The sequence below is a fragment of the Podarcis gaigeae genome, assembly GCF_964106915.1.
Source record: "Podarcis gaigeae genome assembly, chromosome: 9".
In the NCBI taxonomy this organism is placed as follows: domain Eukaryota; kingdom Metazoa; phylum Chordata; class Lepidosauria; order Squamata; family Lacertidae; genus Podarcis; species Podarcis gaigeae.
The window spans coordinates 41410937-41433233 of NC_139685.1; the positions used below are offsets into that span (position 1 = coordinate 41410937).

Consider the following 22297-nt stretch of genomic DNA (forward strand, 5'->3'; position numbering starts at 1 on the left):
GGATGACAAATGCATGGAAGTTAAACAAATGTGTGATAACCAACTTGACTATTTGGTAAATAGCAGGTGACTGGCTTCATACAAAAACACATTTGCAGATTACACAATTATCTACAGAAAAGTTCTGGTATCCCAAATGTTGGTAAATGTAAAAGATTGAAAGCTAGCAAAAGTAGCATGTCTGAACAGCTTGTCACCCACAAAATGAAATGCAACCCACCAGCTATATATGGCTGTCACCAGGGGAACCTCCAGTTATTACTCCATGGCTGGCAGGGGGATTATCAATCACTTGGCAGGCCACAGTGCACAGCTAGCTAACATTATTTGGCTTGGTGGGTCAGTTTGTGCAGGTCTACAGTTGGTGGGCCACAGTTTGTCAGTGTTTTGAGTACCTTGTTAAGGGCCTATCCGAAGCATATTTGTGGTGATCAGTTGATATTTTCCTCCTGCGTTTCATTCCATTCTGTCTTTTTTATACTCATTTGTGAGTGGGACCTTCAGAACATTGGTGTGAGAGAAAACACACACTATGGAAGTGTGTAGATTGGTGTAGTCCTACTAAGTACAGGTGTTATGGTCCTTCCCAATTATTTTATTGTATGCTGTTTGTTGCCATGTATCTTATACAAAACTAGAATTCTTGCACAAATGGTTTGTCAAAGCCTGACAATTTGGAGTATATTCAGTGGCACCTCCATCACAATGGAGTGCAGGATGATAAAATAGTCATTAAAAACAAGCCATTCTCTGTATCCCTCTTAGAAAGAACATTGGGGGAAATGTTATTGTAAGCCTCATCGTTTGAGAAAACAAAACAAGGAAATTTTGGAGAAGAAATACCTATTTGTTATTTTAAAATTCATAAAACTGCCATTAATTCAATGTAGACACTGGCTGAAAAAAACACTTTAAACTTTTGTACCTTGAGGTTGTTTTTTTTTTTATGAATGGATATCTTTCCCATTTAAAGAATCAGGAAGCTCTGAGTGTGAATACCTTTGCCAGTTATTTCATTCAAGCATCTCATGTGGCAGGTCTTTTTGAAGGTCATCCTCTTTCAGTAAAATCATATTAGCTGGTCTTGAACATTGGGTTTTATCCAGTTGTGCACTAGCAAGGTTAGAGGTATAACAGGAGTTCTATTTGCGTGTCAAGACCCTGAAGCCAACCCCCCATTAGAATAAAGAAATTCACACAGACACAGATTTTTTTGTTTAAGGTTATTGGGCAAATTTTGGCCACAGCTTTATTGATTACAGGAAATGTGAGTGGTATTGGCTTAGGCATTGGCAAAGGATTATATCGGACTCCTGCCCCCTTTGCAGGAAGTCTGTAAGGGTAAACCACCCAAAGGGGAGCTGCTTCGGGGGAACCCGTCTGCATCTCCCCCGGTGTTCCCTGAGGCCTGACATGGCCCTAGCCCCTCAAGCGGACTTTGGACAGGATCTAGGCCCCAGATTACTTTAATAGAATACCCTTGGACAATGGGAGGGCAAGCGATGGCCGACCTCCCCCTCCCCCACTCAACAATAAGCCAATGCCTAACTGCCAAACCTTACAAAGTTGTGACGATTGCTAAGGGTTAGGCGAAAACCAAGTGGCCAGTGCCAATTTGCCAGATGGAAAAATTCCTACCTGGTCCTTGTCCCAAGACTGGCAACCAACCCAAAGTTCAAAGCAAGGCCAGAGGACACCTAAATTAAAGGGAGCATGGCCGGGTGTTCAGCAGCGCGAAGCAGGTGCTTGGCACACGTCGCCCTGCCGCTTTTATACTCCCCCCCCCCCCATGATCACCCCACTCAAATTGATTAGGTGATAGCCCTGGGTAATTGTTGTGCCACCCTGTGGTGAGGGTAATGCCTCCACCCATGCTAGGGTGGGGGGACTGGGTTGAGGGCCTGCCCGCAACCAGGACCATCTATTAAGATGATCCCACTTCCTCTTCTCCCCCTGGAGCTGATTTTGAGGTTGCATGGGAGGCTGGAGGGGACAGGAGAGGAAGAGGAAGGCTTGTGGCTTGCATGGAAGCTTGTTGAACCAGGCAGAGCTGCGGGGTTGGATATGGCCCACAAACTTTAATAGGCTTTGGTAAAACAGTATTGTTTCTGCTGAACATAAATTTTAAGGTCACTTTAGGGTAGCCCATGGGTTACCTCTTCTTCAATAAAGTGGCTAAAAGAGATCATGACAGTTGTTATCTTGAGGAAATGTCCACTGTTTGCTTTCAGCCTTTGTTACTTGCAAGTTTAATTATTGCCATTCATTTTTAGGGGCCGTATTGCTATATTTTCTTTTTGTCTATTATGTTCCTAATGAAATGTTGAGAAACCTCTATGAGTAGGCCTGTAAATTGATGTGGTGTACTAACAAATAGCTTCCATGTATTCCTAGAGTGAAATGAACAGTAGGGAAACTAAAATAAGCAATACAGTACAGGTTTTTTTTTTTGCTATGTGACTTTCATGTTACACAGAGTTTAAATTTAGAGTTATGTAACTTGAACTGCCTTTCTAGTAGATGTCATACAGTGATGGATTTCTGATTTTGAAAATATGTCACAACCATAAATCAGTAGTTTGTGAAGATTGCGCTAGCAAGCTATTAAAGAACATGGCGGTATTTACTATAGGTAAATGCAAATTTTTAAAGGACCTCTGTATCATAGTTTAAGTGATTTATTGGCTTTCAGTGCTGATGTATGAATCAGTGATGTAATGGATTTTGGAAATCTCATTTCCTATAGGAAGGCACATACTTTGCATATGACTTTAGGCAAGAATTTTACCTTGATGTACTTACGTCTGGATTAAACTAAGGTTACGAATTTGGTTATTTTGTGAGAGTGGGTTTTATATGTAGGGTGGTTCAATGTGGAAATTTGAATAGAAGGATAATGGATATGTTTAATATAACAGCTTAACGTAGGATATTAAAGTTACATCAAATTTAAGTAGCTTTTACTTCAGTCTCTGTAGTTGACTTGAAGCCTAAGACAAGGGAACAGAAGTGTGCTGCTGCAACATGGCTTCCTATTGCAGTCTCCTGCACCTTCTGAAAAACTCCTCTTAATGATTGGGTGACCATTGGGAACCACGTGATAAGGGGACACAGGGCAAATCAATGAAAATCAATGCTTTCCACTCATGCAATAGAACCGTTTTTTGGATCCAATTTCAAGAAGGATAGACATGTTCAATCTGCTGCAGCAAAATCAACGAAGAGTCTTAAGGTACCTTCAAAGACATGCCATAAGCTTTTATGAATGAGAGTTGGCTTCATCAGATATGTTTAAAATAAATGTGACTATTGTGTTGTTTCAGACTTAACACTAAACCAAGATTTGGCACTACATAAATGAATCTGTGTCTTACGCTCCCTTCTCTTGCCCACTAGTCTCACATACCCTACTTTTCCCTCTTCATTTTGATTTTAACAAACCATGCATAGGGCTGCTGTTATATCTGAAGTGGGCAAACCATGGTTTGGGCAAACCCTAGGGTGTCTGAAAGCTAGAGTTGCCCGGTTTATTGGTGATCGTGAGAATTTTGGTTGTTTCTATAGTTTGTTATTCTAATTCTGTTATTCCTATGCTTTCTGTGTAAGATGATGGGGGAGGAGAAAGAAAACTGAGAGGAGAAATCGGAGTACAATAGGTTGAAGAAAGCACAATGTGCAGGCTTCAATAATTTGTGTACAGCCAGACCATACTTTGTATTTAAGTCTGAGCCAGCTGGTATGAAAATTAACTTTCATTAATATCAGCTAGGTTGTCACTTTTCTGTCTTTCTTTTAACTAGAGATTCTGCAGCTTGCAGTGATTGCCTTGTATCTTGGATTAGGAAAGTTAAGATTGGCCAGCAGTCACAGATGTTAGTATTTATCATAGTGTATGCACCTTTTATGGTTGAAACATTTGTATCTTCCAGCATTTAAACCTGACATGTGAAAAACCCAGTGAGCCTCGGGCATGTCTTGTCTTGCAGTTTACATAACTATGATCTGGGTAGCAATACATAATTTTTTAATGCCAACCAGTCACTTGCTGTTTCATTCTAGTTTCAAGGTGAAATTTGACTGTGTGCATTATGCATACTTGTGTGAAACGTAATATAGAAAGTTGTATTTGGAAAACATTTATGTATATTAAATTCTTTATTATCATTAAGGAAAAGTTTACGGTGTATAACATAGTACCTCTGCAGTGTTTTAAAATGTAGGGTGTTTTTTATACAACTTGTGTTGTGTGTTTCTGTTCGCCTCTGTGTATATTATTGAACTTTGTGTGCTTTTTTAAAAAGAAAGTATCAAATGGTTTTTAAGTCTCCATGCCCCAGTCTGGGTAACTAAAGGAACCTAAATTGGTATCTTCAAACAATGTAAATGACATCGTTATTTACTCTGTTATTTCAGAGTAAGCACACTAATTCTCATAATAGTTTATTTCAGTGGGGTTTTCTTCTAGACCAGTGTACTTAGAACAGTTGCACCTTCCTTCAGCTCATACCTTAAATATATCAAATAAATATGTCTTAGATTGACTGGAGTTCACTTTCAGACAGGTTTTTGTTTGTAATTAATGTCACATTATCACAGTAGCTGTCATTAATTTAAAATCCTGCGATTGATATTTTGAACTCATAAACTGTTAATTAATAATGTAGATAGAGCTAGATTGGTTTCTAGCTCTTAACTTGCCTAATTTTGCCTAACCATTATTTTGGTATATACCGGTAATGATATTAGGTGTAAAGAAATCTCCCTGGATACTAGAAATTTTGGAGGGGGTGGAATTGGGGCTGAGACCCATAATCTACAAATGTAAACTACAAAAGGTTGTCATTGCTTCTTGAATTCATGCAGGTATTGATATATTTATGACTTATTTAAATTTACGAATAGCCAAGGCAAATATTAAAATGAAATGTAAAACTTATGAAGATGTATTTGAATGCTTCAAATGTGTTGCTTTAAAATCACTGCTGTATGCTTACACATTATACCACAATCTAGAGAGCGAAAATATTATGCCACCCTGTGGGTTGTTATAAAGATTGTTTATGAAGTTGAGCCTAAGACTTAAAATACATTGAATCAGGGAGTTCTGAAAAATGAACTGCATGACACGGGAGACCAAATCATGCTAAAGTGCAGGGAAAGACTATACATCAGTTCAAAGGCTACATTATTCAAAAAAATACAACCATAAAAAAGGTAATAAGATTACATCCTCACACTTCATGGCTAGTAAGGTGCATTAGGCTGCTCAGATATTCATAACTTACTGTGACATTTCGCGAGATTACATTTTGCTCTGCACAGCCATTACTGCAGCTCGGATAATAACTAGCCAGTGTACGGACCACGATTACGATCCCTGTCTTTGGCAACAAATTTGTGTCTTGAAGGTTGATCAGTCTCAAATTGCCATTAGAAAGGGTTAATATGACATACTGTATAGGTGTGCACTTACGTGCATCTATAATATTTTTGCATATTAACAGTATATCAAATTCACTACAAATTGCATGTAACTGTTTCCCATATTTTCTTAAAGTAATTTCATAAAACACTTAAATGAGGGAGATTTAAGTCTAGTGTCTGGTCCTAGGAGTGTTCTACTTCTAACGCTGCTGAATTATTTGTGTTTTGCAGATTAGATAGGAAAACTAATTTGTCAACTTCTTGGATGGGTAGTTACTGACAATAGTACATGTAGCCAAAAGTGAAAGATGGGTAGTAGAGAATTGAGGTGAAGGTGAGGTCATTTTAGTTAACAGCAGAATGTATGGCCTGTAAAGTGTTGGCATGGTAGTTGATGGTCACTTAAAACCAAATACATTAACTCATAGAAATGAACTTTAAGAAGCTAGTGAGCCAGGGATTTTTTCCCTAACAACTTTGCACTGTGCTTGACATTGGCAGAAAAGCTGGATAATTCCATCGTTGGTTCATAAGCATAAAATCATACATGGCTTCCTTAAATTTTTTGCTTTCAAGATGTTGGCAGCTCTTTGCATGAGTCTGCCTTTCTACTGAGCCCAAGTACTTGACTGTTGCTGCTGCATGCATAAAACGGTAAGGGTAGGTTTTCTAGCCAGAAAACCAACATTACTTTGTTATCACTTGTGACATGGCAGCAATATGTCAGTCAGGAGTTGCCCTCTGATCTGGGCACTACAATGGAAGGTAGTGAAAGTAGTCCTTTAGTTTTACTGCAAACCCTCCTAGGATTTATAGGTAAAAAAATAGCTTTAAATTGTGCCTGGACGCTGTTGCATGAGGTGTGTCTATTGACCATCCCTGCTAGGAACCTTAACTATCAGCAGCTTTTAAACACACCCCTAGGACTGACCCTCTCACCACTAGGCCAAAAGGTCTAGCCGGCCACATTCCAATTCCATTCATTTTTTGACATTCACTACTGCTGCTAATGGAGGCGGAAGAAAGTTATCACCTGCTACAAGTTGTTACCTGTGCCATTCTTCCTTCATTTCATTAATGAAATAAGAGTGAAAGAGGAGAAATATTTAAAGTGTTATTTATTTATTTATTTATTCATTCATTCATTCATTCATTCATTCATTCATTTCCATTATACGTGTATTCTGTTTAGGAATCTCAGATACACTCACTATAGCTTTCTAATCTTGAGGTGCATGACATCGTTGCTGATTTATGTTAAGAATGCTGAAAAATGTGCTTCCCAACATGTATATCTCTAACACTTCAGATCTTGAGTAATGAGTGGGAGCTGCTGGGATTCAGGGAAAAGCCAGGAAGAGTGACTGTGTTGGCAAATCTTATATCTGAATGAATATATTTTTAATGAAAAAATCCTATCTGATTAGTTTCTGTTTAGTAATAGATCTCTGCTGCTAACCCTCATATACCCAAGGGGTGTCATTCACTGAATTAAATACAGCTCTTGTGTGATAAACCCTGTCATCAGATGAGCTGGCAGGTGACATTGCAGGCTGGGTATTATGAGGCACTACTCCTGATGATCTGTTGAAGAAACCACCAAGTGCTATGTAAAAGAACATAGCTAAGCAAGCCGGGAGTATAGATACACGGGCAGCAGTAGACGGGAGTCAGTACAATGGGGCAGTGAGAGCAGAAGAGCAATGTGTATAGGATTGTTATATGTTCACTTGTCAGTAGAGTCCCACTCAGAGAAGCGTGCATAGGACTGCAGCCTTAGTCACGTTAGTCCCCTCAAAATAAGTGCAATGATCACTTTCTTATCCAATTCAATGGAACTTAAGTTTGGAGTAGCAACTCGGGATTTACCTGCCAGCTCAACCACAATATACAGCAACAAAACCAGGAACGTGTGATCTTTCTAACTAAGGCCTCATTTCATACAAAAATGTGGTACTATTCTGAATTCCTAAACATTTAAAAAAGTAATCTGTTCATGCCAATGCACATAAAGTCCATCATTATTATATCCAACTCTGAAGGTATAGTACAGTGTTTTTAACCTAGTTTCAGTGGTGAGAGAAAAGACATTGCAGGTGCACCAGGCATTTGTCTAGGCAGATGGACAGCAGTCTACCCATAGAGAACAAATGGAAGAATATAATCAGAATACAAGTTCAACAGAGCCAGATCTACCCACAAATGATACTCCTATTATCTGATGCCAGTTAGGTTTGTTTGTTTGCAGCATTCACCCTCTCACCCTCAAAATTCCTGTGGACAGCTGTGGTAACCTACTGGTCATGTGTCAAAAGGAATGTTTCTAAAATTGCTCCTTGGAAAACCGTATTTGGGATCATATTTCTTACTCCGACATTGGCTTCCTATATACATTGATCATATACACTGATGCCTGTTGCTAGATTGTTAACGTAAAACGATGGAAACACATGCAAATATAAGACCCATTGGACTCAATGAGTTGGATTTAAAACTAAGAGCATGTAATAGGGAGATTCTTGAAAACTGGGCAGAAGCAACTTCTTCAAGCAGGAGCTTCACTCATGGAAGGTGCCATGCCCAGTTTTTTGTGGGGGGTGCTCACCTCTTGTAGTAGAGCCCCTATCCCTCAGTGGAGCATTCTTGAGGACCTGGGGAATGCTGCCATAGGGATGAGGGATGGCTAGCTTCCACCCACCCCATTATGTGCATATAATTCTGGATTCCAGCCAGTAACACTTATTTCTAATTCGGCCTGCACTTATTTGATTGTGCAATCTAAAGTTTCTAGTGGTGTCTTCTCATATCCTTACTGTGTATCCCCAGAGAAGGAATGCTGCTATTGTATGTTGTAAATCTTTTAAACATATAATTCTGGAGATAGAGAAAATCACTAATGTCTATTCTTTTCAAATTGAAGCTTGTAGGAGGTCACTTTGATCTGGAAATGAACTTTATTATACAAGATGGAGAGAGTATTACTTGCATGGTGGACTTGTTGGATAAATGTGATGTCACTTGCCAGGCTGAGGTATGGAGCATGTTTACAGCCATCTTGAAGAAAAGTATACGAAATCTCCAAATTTGCACAGAAGTGGGTCTTGTTGAGCACGTGCTCCAGAGGATTGATAAAGCTGACAATATGATTGCAGGTATGAATTTCCAGTAAGCCTAAAACTGGAAGTAACTGTGGTAGTGTCTTTAATTGACATAGAATCCTTTTTATAACATTTTTTGCTGGTAAAATAAAAAGTTGGTTATTAATCTAAATCTAATAATTTGCTTTTCTTAGATCTCCTAGTTGATATGCTGGGAGTATTAGCAAGCTACAGTGTGACAGTTCGGGAGTTAAAGCTGTACTTCAGCAAACTTCAGGGAGACAAAGGAAAATGGGTAAGTAGAACACTCCGCATTAGCCAAAAAAGAGAGAAAAGATGTTTATTTCACTGAAACTGATTTCATTGACTTCATACATTGATTTCATACATAAGGTTAATGAAAAGATTTGAACTTAGATGGAAGGCTGTAACCAGGCCAGCATGTGGTTGTGTGACCTGTACTTGTTTGGAATTTTGTTGTTGTTGTTGTTAATTGAACATGCAGTTTAACATGTTCACTCAAGCACCAAAATCCCTGAAATGACAGCTCTTAAGGGCCCATACCCTTAACAGACATGTTATTTAGGCAACAATAGTATGACATGGTATGGTGCCCTATCATGTGGTTAGTTCACTACCTTGGCACTGGATGGCAGAGGGGTGGGCATAAGTCTCATATTCTACATTGTAAGAACTCAACTTGCAACCAATACCATCCACTCAGAATGATGGTTCTAGATATCCAAGGCAAATAGGATTTATGAGATAATTTGTGTATGATAGCATTATTGTAATGTGCAAGTCAGCAGAAGTGTTGTCTAAAGTTCACAGTTAATGTTCAATCGTTTTGCTGAATTTTGTATTGAAATACTAAATACATGAGAAATCGTTCTTTAAATAGCCACCACATGCTGGAAAGCTGTTGTCTGTGTTAAAGCACATGCCTCAGAAGTATGGTCCTGATGCCTTCTTCAACTTTCCAGGAAAAAGTGCTGCAGTAAGTAGTTATTTCCCCTATGTTTCTATTCTTTTTTGCTTTAATTTATGTGTTTGGGTTGTTTTTCCTACATGCTTTCATTAGGCTCCTTTAGTTCTAAGCACACTCAAATACAAGGCAGTAAAAATAACACAAATCTGCCCTCCTTCCACTCACAGGTTTTAGAAACTTGAACATACACACATGTACATGAATGTTAAATTTTTAATGTTCTTGATAAACATTTTATTGTTCAAGTATTTGTTTCTCTATGATAGTGGTTTGCTAATACCATACCGTAAGGGCTGCTGTCCATTAACTGATGAAAACTCAGTTTATTGTATTGAAGTGTTTTAAATATAATGGCTTATAAGAACCTCATGGTTGGTTTGCCTAATTAAATGAACCTCATTTCAAGCCCTAGTCTCAGTAAGCAATGCTTTGAAAACACTTTGATGGGAATTTTGCAACCATTGTTGTAGCTTTTTAAAATATTTTCAGAATGAGATTACTGTACTGTACTGTACTGTACTGGGGTGTGTGTGTGTTAGTGTGTTGCCTTTGCTATTTCTTTGTGCTTCTTGATAACTTGACCAAGATAACTCTGCTTTGATGAGCAATATTTTCCTGGCCAAATTCCTAGGGAAGCTGCCTTTTAAAGGTGTTCTTAAAAAGAGCACGCTTTGCACTAGGTTCATCTTACACTTATTAGAGTAAGTGGCTTCTTTAGATAGTTTGCCAAGTTGCTATGGTGGTTCTTCACTCCTGCCACGATTTGATAACAGGTAGATCTTCAGTGCCTTTCAAAAGGCCTGGAATATGGTAGTCTGGAGGTCAAATGTTAATGAATTCCAGAACCATGCTATGTTTTGTGCTGCTCCCTTAATTACTTCATGGCTTTTTAAATCATAACAAAAAAACTTATTAAAAAGTAAAAATAAAAATTGTACAATAGTTATTTTTATCCTTATGGACTGACTTCATGGATCACATTGAAATAAAGGTATAACAATATAAAAGCATTGTAATATGTATTGAACTGCAACATACAGATATTTTCTAATGTTTGATAGTTGTATAAATAAAACATAAGGATGAAATATATTAAGGAATAGTGTTTTGGTTAAAATGTTTTGCCCTCATGTACTTCGAGGAATGTTTTCCTTAGATATGTGAGTGGGTTACTGATATATCCTCTCTAGAAGATTTATGGCATTGTGTTTGGGCAGGAATAGTGACAGAGTTTAGCAATGTAATGCAAAGTCTGCTGACATTCAAGTCCTTTGATTTTTGTGTTCATTTGTATCGATAATGTTGTCAGCTTCTTTAAACCACAGAGTTACAGAAACCTTTCAGAAAACTAATTTTTGATTCAAAGATTTGTCCTTGCAGCTTCCCCCTTAATAAAGGCAAATGCCTTCATGTCTGTGCTATCTTTCAGGCTAAAAAAAAAGGGCACTTCTATTTGCAGCAAGTTTTGCCATCACTTGGGGCAAAAGGGGACTTCTAGTTCTAGGACTGGGTTTTATATGTAATAAATATTTAAAATATTTTTTTTTTCATGTGGAAGAGCCCAAAGATATTTTTGTCTCACTATGATTTAAATGTGAAGAGGCAAACTTTGGTATCAATACTGTCACATCTAAATTGTATACACTTTTCTTTTGCATGCTTTCTGATTCTACAAATCAAATGACTTGCTCTGAAGTACCTCACTGCTTTATATAAACTTGTTTTTTTTCTAGGCTATTGCCTTACCTCCTATAGCCAAATGGCCCTACCAGAATGGATTTACTTTTCATACTTGGTTAAGAATGGATCCTGTAAATAATATCAATGTAGACAAGGATAAGCCTTACTTATATTGGTATGTATGCATTATTATGTCTTCTGAAATGTGTTTCATCTATGTCTACTTTTAAAGATTGCTCTCACCAACTACCTGTGAATAAATGGTGAATTTAACCATTTTAAAATAAATTGTTTCAGTTTTCGAACAAGCAAAGGACTCGGGTATTCTGCTCATTTCGTTGGAGGCTGTTTGGTTGTGACCTCAATTAAATCAAAAGGAAAAGGCTTTCAGCACTGTGTGAAATTTGATTTCAAGCCACAAAAGGTGAGTTCAGATGTGTTGTCCTGCAAATGCCCATTAAATGCATGCCATTAGACATTAGGTTTAAGTCTCTGCTCTACAGGAATTAATGGCCATTGGCTCTAGTGGTGTTATGATAACATTTGTTGTCATCTGGATGTTCTGAAATTTGGCTTTGAGGGGAGAAAAGAGAAAATTCTGGCATATGAGTTTAGTTTACAGTTAAAGGAAAGGAAAGGTCTCTAAATGTGGTATAAAAATGTCGTTTAAATGTAATAATCTAGAGTGCAGGTTTTCTGTGTGCTTTACTTTTTCATATGGCAACCTTGCTGTGTTCTTTTTATGCAGAATATTCAAGTTGAAAGGAATTTGCAGCTGTTGATTAATTCTGAAGTTTTCTAGTTAGGCAAGCGCTTAAGTTTGAAGGGGTTTACCTCCTTGTAAATACTAGCTGTTACCACAGCACAGCTAGATACACTGGTGAAACTATTCAGGGGAAGAGTATAAGAGTAATGCCCCCAAAAATGAATCAGTTTTGGATGTGTTGGTTTGGTTTATGGTCATTATATTTTAAGCATTTTGGCGACAATTTTGCTGCCTATTCTAATGAGGATGGCCATATGTCCTACTTTACAGAGGACAGTATTCTGTCCTTGTAAGGGGAGGCCAGTCTTCTGTTTGAGGGCTGTACCATCCAAACCTGATTCAAGATAAGGAACCTTAAAAAGAGAGATTGGGGCTGTGACATTGTCCAATGCTTTGCAGACTTGAACAGCCACCTAAGTCACCTGATGCCTTCTAAATTATGGTGAGATGTATTTCTAATTAAATTACAGCAATTATTTTAGAATTGACACACACATATAAATTACCATATGCAAACTTTGTGTTTTCTTTTGTCCCCCTTGTTTGGGAAGTGTGTGTGATGCCAATTCTCTCTATATTTTTCTAACTAATGCACAATTTTCAACAGGTGAAAAAAAAAACTTCTTTAAATTTAGTTTAACATTTCTAAATTTCTTATGTAGTGGTACATGGTTACTATAGTGCATATCTATAACCGTTGGAAGAACAGTGAACTCAGATGTTATGTCAATGGGGAACTTGCATCTTATGGAGAGATAACATGGTTTGTCAATACCAGTGACGTAAGTAACTTGTTACACCAAAAGGTGACCCTCTCTTTCTTTTTGATGCTTAATTTGAGGTAGAATGTATAAATGGGAATTAAAAAAATTAATCCCTCACATAGGGTTCTGCAAAGTGCCAACACTTGGATAATTCGCAGGTCTTGCAAAGCCCAATGCAATACCCAACGATCAGATGATCAGTACTTTGAGGGCTGTGTCTTTGCCCTCAGAGTTTTATATTAAATTGTGTGAGCATATATTAGTCACATGATATCACATGTGGTGGATCACCGGGAGCGGTGTGTCCCATTTCACCGCATGAGGCAAAACAGGAAGTACCACTCTGCCCTGCTGCTGCTGATTCCTGCCCCACTGCTGCCACTGCCAGTTGGAGAAGCAGTACAATCAGCATGGAAATTGGTGAGATCTTGCCCCAAATTATGGGACGCAGGTGGCGCTGTGGGTTAAAGCCTCAGCACCTAGGACTTGCCGATCGAAAGGTCGGCGGTTCGAATCCCTGCGGCGGGGTGCGCTCCCGCTTCTCGGTCCCAGCGCCTGCCAACCTAGCAGTTCGAAAGCACCTCCGGGTGCAAGTAGATAAATAGGGACCGCTTACCAGCGGGAAGGTAAACGGCGTTTCCGTGTGCGGCTCTGGCTCGCCAGATGCAGCTTTGTCACGCTGGCCACGTGACCCGGAAGTGTCTCCGGACAGCGCTGGCCCCTGGCCTCTTGAGTGAGATGGGCGCACAACCCCAGAGTCTGGCAAGACTGCCCCGTACGGGCAGGGGTACCTTTACCTTTTACCTTTGCCCCAAATTGGCACTGATGCCAGTGCAAGTGGCAGGGAAGGCAGGGTGTCCACAGGGGCGCCTCCTGAAGAGGCGGCCTTGCCCCAGCTAATGGCTGAGCTGGTACTGTTGGTGACCCTCATATGTCATCCTTAGCCCTCCAAAGGTGGAGGAAGTTAGCAATACTGCCCACTGGCCAGATTCTGTTCTTCACCCCTATTCTGCCAGTTCTTGATATCTCCAGTTTTCACTACATCAGTCTGCCTAGTGCTTTAATCTGCCTTTGTGATCTTGCATATGAGCCCTAAGTTGTCTCCCCTAAATAAACACCTCTTCCATCATTTACTTTTGTCTGGTCCCAGTCACTGAAGTGAATTATCATATTTATTCACCCATAAATATGTATTGAAGTTGTAGGGATGATATGCTGTTTCATAATCTGCAGGCAAAAGCAGGTAAAATTGTGGTTGCATGACACAAAGTTAATGTCTACATCCTGGAAATATGAAAGATTGCCCTGGATATTTTAAGAATTGCTACAGTGTATTTTGTGTCTAAAATGATTTTTAAAAGTCAGTATAGTCTGTTACAAATGGCAGCAGCTCTTTAAAATCTTAGGCAGAGGTCTTTCCTGTTAACTTGATATATTTTTAAAAAAAATGTGAGGGATTGAAACTTGGACCTCTCATATACAAAACATATGCTCTACGCCGGAACCAAACTTACCCATCACATTGTACTTAATAGTCAAGTGTGAAGAGGGATGGAGAATTAACCATGATCAAATATAATTTTGCAGGCTATATCTTATAACCCTAATGGATTAGATCATAGATGTGCACATGAGAACAGGGGACTTTCCCCTTGACTTCTGTGTCAGTTGGGTTTTCACATGCACACCTCATATAACCTACATGATGTTGATGAGAGTGGGTACATCCCTTCTCTGCCACAGCGCCTGGTATTCATGTATGTGCATCAAAGCCATACATCATATTGAAACTTGGATGTATATTCTTACCTTCCAAAAGAGAACCATACTAACATAGATCCCATTTATATTATTCCTTAATATTTTGTTCTCTTTCCTAGACATTTGATAAATGTTTCCTGGGTTCTTCAGAAACAGCAGATGCCAATCGAGTGTTTTGTGGCCAGATGACAGCTGTCTATCTTTTCAGTGAGGCTCTCAATGCTGCTCAGATTTTTGCTATTTATCAGCTTGGTCTTGGATACAAGGTATTTATTGTCTCAATATAGTCTCAACACAATCTTACTGTATTCCGGTGTTTCTGGTTTCAGCAAAGAGCTAATACAGACACTTTAGTTTGTTATGCATTTTCCTTAAAAAGTTTTAAACTCTCCTATGAAAGTTATGTGTGGGTTGTCAAATATCTTGTTTTGCATTTGCACAAACCACCTGCAGAGCTATCAAGCTAAACTGCAAAACAGAAATAACTTTTTACATCCAAACCACTGTTATGAATATAAGCAAATAAGTTTTTATTCATGACTGTGTCTAAAGACACTATACTAGTCGTCTTTTCTGTTACAAAATAAGAAAAGCAAAATCTTTCATGCTTTAAAAGAAAACACTGTTTAAAACATATGTCTAGAAAATTAAAAGAACTACAATGACCTTGGACCACAAATTAATGAATTTTATTTAGAAAAATTCACCTCAGATCTCCATGGTTAAGCTGTCTTGAAATATTTCACATGTGGAAGTTTTATTTCCAACTGGATTCTAGCCTACTTTACCTTTTGTTTCTATTCTAGGGAACTTTTAAATTCAAGGGAGAAAGTGACCTCTTCCTTGCTGACCATCACAAACTGTTACTGTATGACGGAAAACTTTCTAATTGTATTGCCTTTACGTACAATCCAAGGGCTACAGATGCACAGCTCTGCCTAGAATCATCACCCAAGGATAACCCTTCCATCTTTGTACATTCACCACATGCCCTCATGCTGCAGGTATTTTAGCATTGGTTTCAACTTCAAGGAGGAGTGGATTTCCTTTGTTTTCTTTCCCTTGGATACTTTTGTGTTCTGTTTGACTGTGAGTCCTTTAAAGCACTCAGGTCCATCTGTTTTGTTTATTTATTTAGATTTACAGCCTGCTCAGTCGCCAAATGTAGTTGTTTTGTAGAGTGCAGTCATAACGCTCTCTCTCCTGCCTTCCTCAAAGCTGAACAGGCCCAGTGCTTTGTATTTCTGATAGATTTTCCATTCCCGAAGTTGTTTTAACTGCTTTTCTTTTGAAGTTTATTGTCACACATCTTTAAGTTCCCCCACACTCTGTGTCATTTCAACAAGGTAACCGTTTAATTTTTAGAGATCCTATTGAAGCATTCAGGTCACATTTTGAATGCTTCAAAGTAGTTAAACAAATGCAATATCCATTTGTAATTTGTACAAACTTGGTATTAACAGGATGTAAAAGCAGTCATAACCCATTCAATCCAAAGTGCAATGCATTCAATTGGAGGAGTGCAGGTGCTTTTTCCTCTGTTTGCACAGCTGGACTATAGGCAATATTCATTGGATCAACCTGACACAACTGTTTGGTAAGACCTTTTATTTGCTCTTCAGATTGCCAATTTGTTTTGCGATGTCTATTGCATTCTAGAGAAATTAGCACTCTACAGTAGTATAAAATTTCTTATGCCTGACCTTTCAGTTAGCCTATTAAGTGTTATTCTGCCGTCTAAGTTGGGAGAAGTGTTTTCTAGATAGAGTAAGCTGACAATAAAATGTACACTAAATGATGGACATGCACATCTAAATATAGCCAAGGTGAAGATGTTGTGAGAGGAAGTTTCCCCTTATGGGGGGAAATTACCTCCAAATAATGCAATTATATTGCAGCATTGGGAACATTATTTATATTTTCAAGGTTAGATCATTTTAAATCTCTTGTGCAGAGAAGACCTTGAGATGAAGTCAAGATTACTGGCACCAGGTCTTCTACACAAATGTGTACATCATTCAGTAGCTATGTAATTTATGGAGTAGTGGGGATATGGAAAATCTCTTTCTCGAGGATGAATTCCTTCCTGTCAAGGGGGGGGGGGTATTTTTTTACAGGGCTGCTGGTTCTAACCAAGGAGAGTTTATCTTCCTGGCCCAGTGCTTGATCAGTGAAAGATGTCTTGTATATCTAGACTACTTCAACTTCACTATGGGACTGTCAAAAGGAAAGGCTAGGTGTTTTCAGACGACTAATGATGATGTTTTGTGGTAAAAGCCATAAAAGGTCCCTGTATTATAATGTGTGTGTGTTTTATACAGTATCTTTCTCAAAGTATTGCTATTTCTATCTGTTGTAGAAAGAACAGGTTAAGGAAAAAATGTTAGGAATGTGGAGTGTGACTCTTAAAATTCCTCAAAAATACAGCTACGCAAATCCCTTGCCCTGGCCTTCCATTTATACTGTCATTTGCTTGTCAATTCAGTTTTCTGATTTTACGCTTTTTACTGTTACCTAAGATTTCTAAGGTTGTTGCAATCATTGAGCCTTGCTTCAGATATTAACAAATCAAGGAGGTAATTGGAAGTGTATGATTTTGCAATTCTCACTTCCTGTGCACTCTTCAGTTGTCCTTTAGGAAACTTAATGAGACTGAGAGTAAATTGTCTAGGATACAAAAGTGCTCTTTAGTGAGTAGAAAACCTTTCCTGCTTACAGAAGTGTAATTTCTTACTTTGCTGATGATCACTGCATGGGAACAGTGAACTAGTGAACTGAAATCCAGAGGTGATGATCCTGTTATAGCAATCCCTTCTTACCACCATTTGTTACAAGACAAATATTTTAATTCTTTACATGTTTACAAAGCAAGTCCCAATGGATTTAACACAAATAAAACCCCATTGCAGAGCAAGATTTGCCTTGCTTTGTTAAAACATGGGACACCTCTCATATACCTAGATACTGCCGTCTGAATCATGTATCATTTTTTGTGTACTGTGATGTACTCTATTTCTATTTCTTTGAATCCAGCAATCACCACTGGGTGATTGTGGGGATATGAAGACAAACTAATAGGATGCATAAATTGAATAATGTTCAAAAAGTAGTATGTGAATTGAGGAAACAGATTGTTATTACAAGTCTAATGTACTAATCTGCTATTAAACGCTATAAACTGCAGTATTTCAATACAATGTGTCTTCCAGTTCCATTCTGTTGGCTTTCATCATGGAGTTGCTGAAGAACTCAATTGCTATGCAAGAACAAATGCTTTCTTGTAAGGGCTTCCTTGTAATAGGATATAGTCTTGAAAAGGTAAATGAAGCCTGTTGCTTGCTTTTCTCTCTCTTTTAATCTGCATTAAATATGTTTCATGTTTTGGTCACATAAATCACTATCTATATGTTGTCTTAAACACATTCCTTTTCTCTTTCTGCAGTCTTCCAAAGCACACATTAGCAGAGCTGTTCTTGAACTTTGTCTTGCCTTTGCTAAGTATCTGAGCAATTTGCACAATGGTGTGCCCTTGCTGAAGCAACTGTGTGATCATATTCTCCTTAACCCTGCAATATGGATTCATACTCCAGCCAAGGTAAAACATTTTCAATTCATGGAGATGGCATGAAAGTATCTAAGGTCTTGTAGACATCTTAGACCCTAGTTCTAAGGGAATATTTCCTTTAAACATGAATTTACTTAGCTTCCTTTTATTTATTATGTATATTTATTAGTCACCTGTTTAACCTGGTGCTACACAATTCAAGGACGCGGGTGGCGCTGTGGGTTAAACCACAGAGCCTAGGACTTGCCAATCAGAAGGTCGGCAGTTCGAATCCCCGCGACAGGATGAGCTCCCGTTGCCTGGTTCCAGCTCCTGCCAACCTAACAGTTCGAAAGCACGTCAAAGTGCAAGTAGATAAATAGGTATTGCTCCGGTGGGAAGGTAAATGGCATTTCCGTGTGCTGCTCTGGTTCGCCAGAAGTGGCTTGGTCATGCTGGCCACATAACCTGGAAGCAGTACGCCGGCTTCCTCGGCCAATAAAGCGAGATCAGCGCCGCAACCCCAGAGTCGGCCATGACTGGACCTAATGGTCAGGGGTCCCTTTACCTTTACACAATTCAAAACAAATACTATTAAATAAGAAAGAACATAACCCCTGCGTGCATTGCACGTACATTGCACGCTTACTGTACATGTCTACCGAAAAGTAAGCATCACTGAGTGCAGTATTGTAGGCTTACTAGTTGGAATTACCCAACCTTTAGTTGCTTGTGGTTCACCCTGCCATGTGTATGGCATCTTATATAACCTATTTCTATTTTCAATTGTCTGATACAGGTTCAGTTGATCCTGTACACTTACTTATCTACTGAATTCATTGGCACAGCCAATATATACAATGCAATTCGACGAGTAGGAACAGTTCTCCTGGCTATGCACACATTGAAGTACTACTACTGGGTGGTGAATCCTCAAGATCGCAGCGGAATTATTCCAAAAGGTTTAGGTATGTGAAAAGTCCAGTGCTACTCATCAACAGTGTACCACAACAATTGCACAGGTTTTTTTTTTTTATAAGCCAGTGTGGTGTAGTGGTGTAGTGGTTAAGAGCGGTAGTCTTGTAATCTGGGGAACCGGGTTCGAGTCTCCGCTCCTCCACATGCAGCTGCTGGGTGACCTTGGGCCAGTCACACTTCTTTGAAGTCTCTCAGCCCCACTCACCTCACAGAGTGTTTGTTGTGGGGGAGGAAGGGAAAAGGAGATTGTTAGCCGCTTTGAGACTCCTGAAAGGGAGTGAAAGGCGGGATATCAAATCCAAACTCTTCTTCTTCTTCTATAATGTTGTGGATCTTGGTAGGGGCAGAATTTGTTAAGAGTGTAGTGAGACTTTACCCTCTTCTGGATCCCTAGAGACCTCTTCCATTCTGTGAGATATGGAGGTGTTTATAAAGGAAAAGATGACCTAATAAAGTGTAACAGGGTCTTGCCACTTCAGTGGAAAGGCTGATGCTGGTGTCCTTTTCAGTGAGGTAGCTAGGTGAAAACAGAACAGTAGGTACAGAAAATATTTGCCAGATGCTGATGGAAGATCCAGAACATGCTTATTAACTGGGGGCTGGATCCAGAGAAGTGTGAGCAGATGTTTTCCTGTAAATCTATGTGTTCTCAATTTGTTTTTTGGGTGGTGGAGGTGGAGGATGATTTGATGTTCAGAGTTAATGTATTAATAGCAAAATTAATACCAAGCTGTGAAGTATATAACATGTCTCTTTTAAATTAAGATGGACCACGACCCAATCAGAAAGAAATTTTTTCCTTGAGAGCCTTTTTGCTGATGTTCATTAAGCAGTTAGTAATGAAGGTAAGCAGTCTACAAATTGGGGCTGGGCTCTGCAGTGTGTCTTGCATTGTGCTGAAGCTTAAGCAGTGCTTATCCCAGAGAGGGAGGAAAGAGACCTGACGCCTCTGGCTAGCTGGGAAGGTGGGTGAGGGACCGAGAAGAGAATGTAAGTTGCAGCAACTTTTTTATCTCCTCCTCTTAGTACAGCTGCATCCCTCTCTGGCACTCAAGGTTTACAGGTTTACTCAACTAAGTAAGTGTCAAGGGGTCTGCAGGAGTCTTTCGTTTTAATAATTTTGAGATAAATAACTTTATTGGGTCTTTTCAATCAAAACACTAGAACAGAAACATTTAAATCAAATTCCTGTCAGGCTGATCCTGTTCTTCCCCTGAAGGCTGATTATTTTGCAAAGAACTCTTCTGTGCTGAGCAGAAAGGAGGTGGTGGTTATGGTGGCAACCTGGATGGACTTATTCCAAGAGAGGAGGAAGAAGGGGGCTATTTGGCTTTCAGATCTTGTACTGGAGCTGAGGCCTAGCAAATTGCTTAGTCTTAGTGAACTATAATTTTGAAGATCTTGCCTCGTGGGCCATGGTATTACACAGGAAAAGCACTTATTGTGAATGGTGGTAAAACTAGAGGTTGCTTTTTTTGTGGAAAGGGACTGCACATTTAGTTGGCAAACACTACTGGTGTAAATTGCTTAATTTCTAGGAGGTACAGGCCTGCGTGATAGTCGTGCCACATTCTTAATTATAGCTATAAATTATTATTATTTTAACTTAGACCACAACTGCCATCACAACTCCTCAAAGTTAATAGGTTCATTCATGACAAAGTGGCTAAAGGACTGAGATATAAAAGAATAATATACAGGCTATGCCAAAGCTGTCAATGTTTCCCTTTTTTAAAGGGAAATTCCCTTATTCTGAATAGGATTCCTCGCAAGAAAAGGTAAAAGTTGACAGCTATGGGCTAAGCATGAAAACACTGGAGTATATGTGGGAACAGTTCCTGGAGGCTTTATATCTTGTGGTGCAAAACTGGAAAAGTTCTGTTTGTGAATCCTATTGATTTCACAGGCATTTCTCTAGAATGTACCCTTTGTGTTCCATTGTTAGGTTTAATTTATTTAATTCCATTTGTGTATCATTTCCCATAAAGTAGCTCAAGATGCTTTATATGCATGACTTGTTTGTGTTATTCCACTTATTTTATTTTATATTTTAAGGATCATGGAGTAAAAGAAGATGAACTACAGGGCATCCTCAACTATCTCCTCACCATGCATGAGGTAATCTTAATTTTAACTGTTTTGCTTCCAACAACTGTTTGAACAAAACAGCCCTTCTCGCCACAAGATGGCTTTAAATAAGAAGCATAAAATCAACTGTTGGTGGAAACTACAAATAGTGAGTGATGATTTAAGAAACCTTTTCAATGGTGCACTGAAGTTCATTAACGTAATAAGTTCTGATAGTTTCCTATTCAGTTCATTGAACTGATATATTGAGGAGAGTTGGTGTAGAAAACAGACGGCAAAGCTGCACGTATAAAAGGCTGTTTTATGTAGTTCAAGTAATTTTCCTCCCATCTTGTTTTTTAAGTAAAATAATTCTTTCTAAATGTGGATTTTAAAATAAACACACTAATCAACTCTAAGCAAAGATTGTAAACATAGTTGGAAATAAACATTACCAAGGGGATATCTACATCTTCATATTTTAGCACCAGGCAAGTGCTTGATGCCAGATGTAACATCAAAGAGTTAGGAAATAGGAACATAAATCTAACCAAACTAATTTCTTTCAGGGTGCTTGAAATGGGTAGAATAAAGAATTAATTGAATTTTTCTTTGAGAAGTATAGATTTCCCCCCTCTGTTGTGTTTTCACCTATAGCTGCATTTATGCTGGGAGATTGCACTTGAAAACAAAACTGCCTCCTTGAGATTCAATAAATGACTTTCTGGACAATACCTAAAAATTAAACAAATCTGGAGAATACATTATTTACGCAAAATTGCAATATGTAAATAAGGATTTTTGATGGGTGCCTACCTTGCATAAAAAAACAGCCAATGTCATTTTACCTCTTGGAGTGTGTTTTATTGTTTTTCCATTTCTTAACCTATTCCTGGATTGTAATAAGAAATTATTATTTCTGTAATGGAAGTACCATTTTTTTTTTAAATTGCCAAATAGCTTGCAAGTTACATTTTCTATACACCATTGATTTCTTATTTAAATGCTGTTTTCAATATCCTACGTAAGCCATGAGATCTGAATGTGATTGCTATATATAAAAAACAGTTTCACACTGAAAGAAACCTTAAACAGAGCCTATCTTGCAAATTCAGGATTGCAGCCTTGAAATAGTTTGTGTATTTGATTTTTCCAATTATCCACTGGGACATTTTTCACATAAGTGATTTCAGAGTTAGGGTTAAATTCAGCAGGAACAGCCTTGCA

The 22297-nt window shown here is 38.6% G+C and overlaps 1 protein-coding gene across 4 annotated transcripts in view; it reads left to right on the plus strand.

Moving 5' to 3' along the window:
- The window catches only part of LRBA (LPS responsive beige-like anchor protein), a 356696-nt gene that overhangs the window by 24220 nt on the left and 310179 nt on the right, over positions 1 to 22297 (plus strand). For all 4 annotated transcript variants that reach the window (XM_083755165.1, XM_083755167.1, XM_083755166.1 and 1 more), the window contains exons 3-16: positions 8345 to 8576; positions 8717 to 8817; positions 9424 to 9519; positions 11244 to 11365; positions 11488 to 11614; positions 12619 to 12738; positions 14601 to 14747; positions 15288 to 15485; positions 15945 to 16078; positions 17691 to 17799; positions 17924 to 18076; positions 18825 to 18993; positions 19769 to 19848; positions 21059 to 21121. In XM_083755165.1, the coding sequence (XP_083611291.1) occupies positions 8345 to 8576; positions 8717 to 8817; positions 9424 to 9519; positions 11244 to 11365; positions 11488 to 11614; positions 12619 to 12738; positions 14601 to 14747; positions 15288 to 15485; positions 15945 to 16078; positions 17691 to 17799; positions 17924 to 18076; positions 18825 to 18993; positions 19769 to 19848; positions 21059 to 21121 (1851 nt within the window). The remainder of the gene's footprint in view (positions 1 to 8344; positions 8577 to 8716; positions 8818 to 9423; positions 9520 to 11243; positions 11366 to 11487; positions 11615 to 12618; positions 12739 to 14600; positions 14748 to 15287; positions 15486 to 15944; positions 16079 to 17690; positions 17800 to 17923; positions 18077 to 18824; positions 18994 to 19768; positions 19849 to 21058; positions 21122 to 22297) is intronic.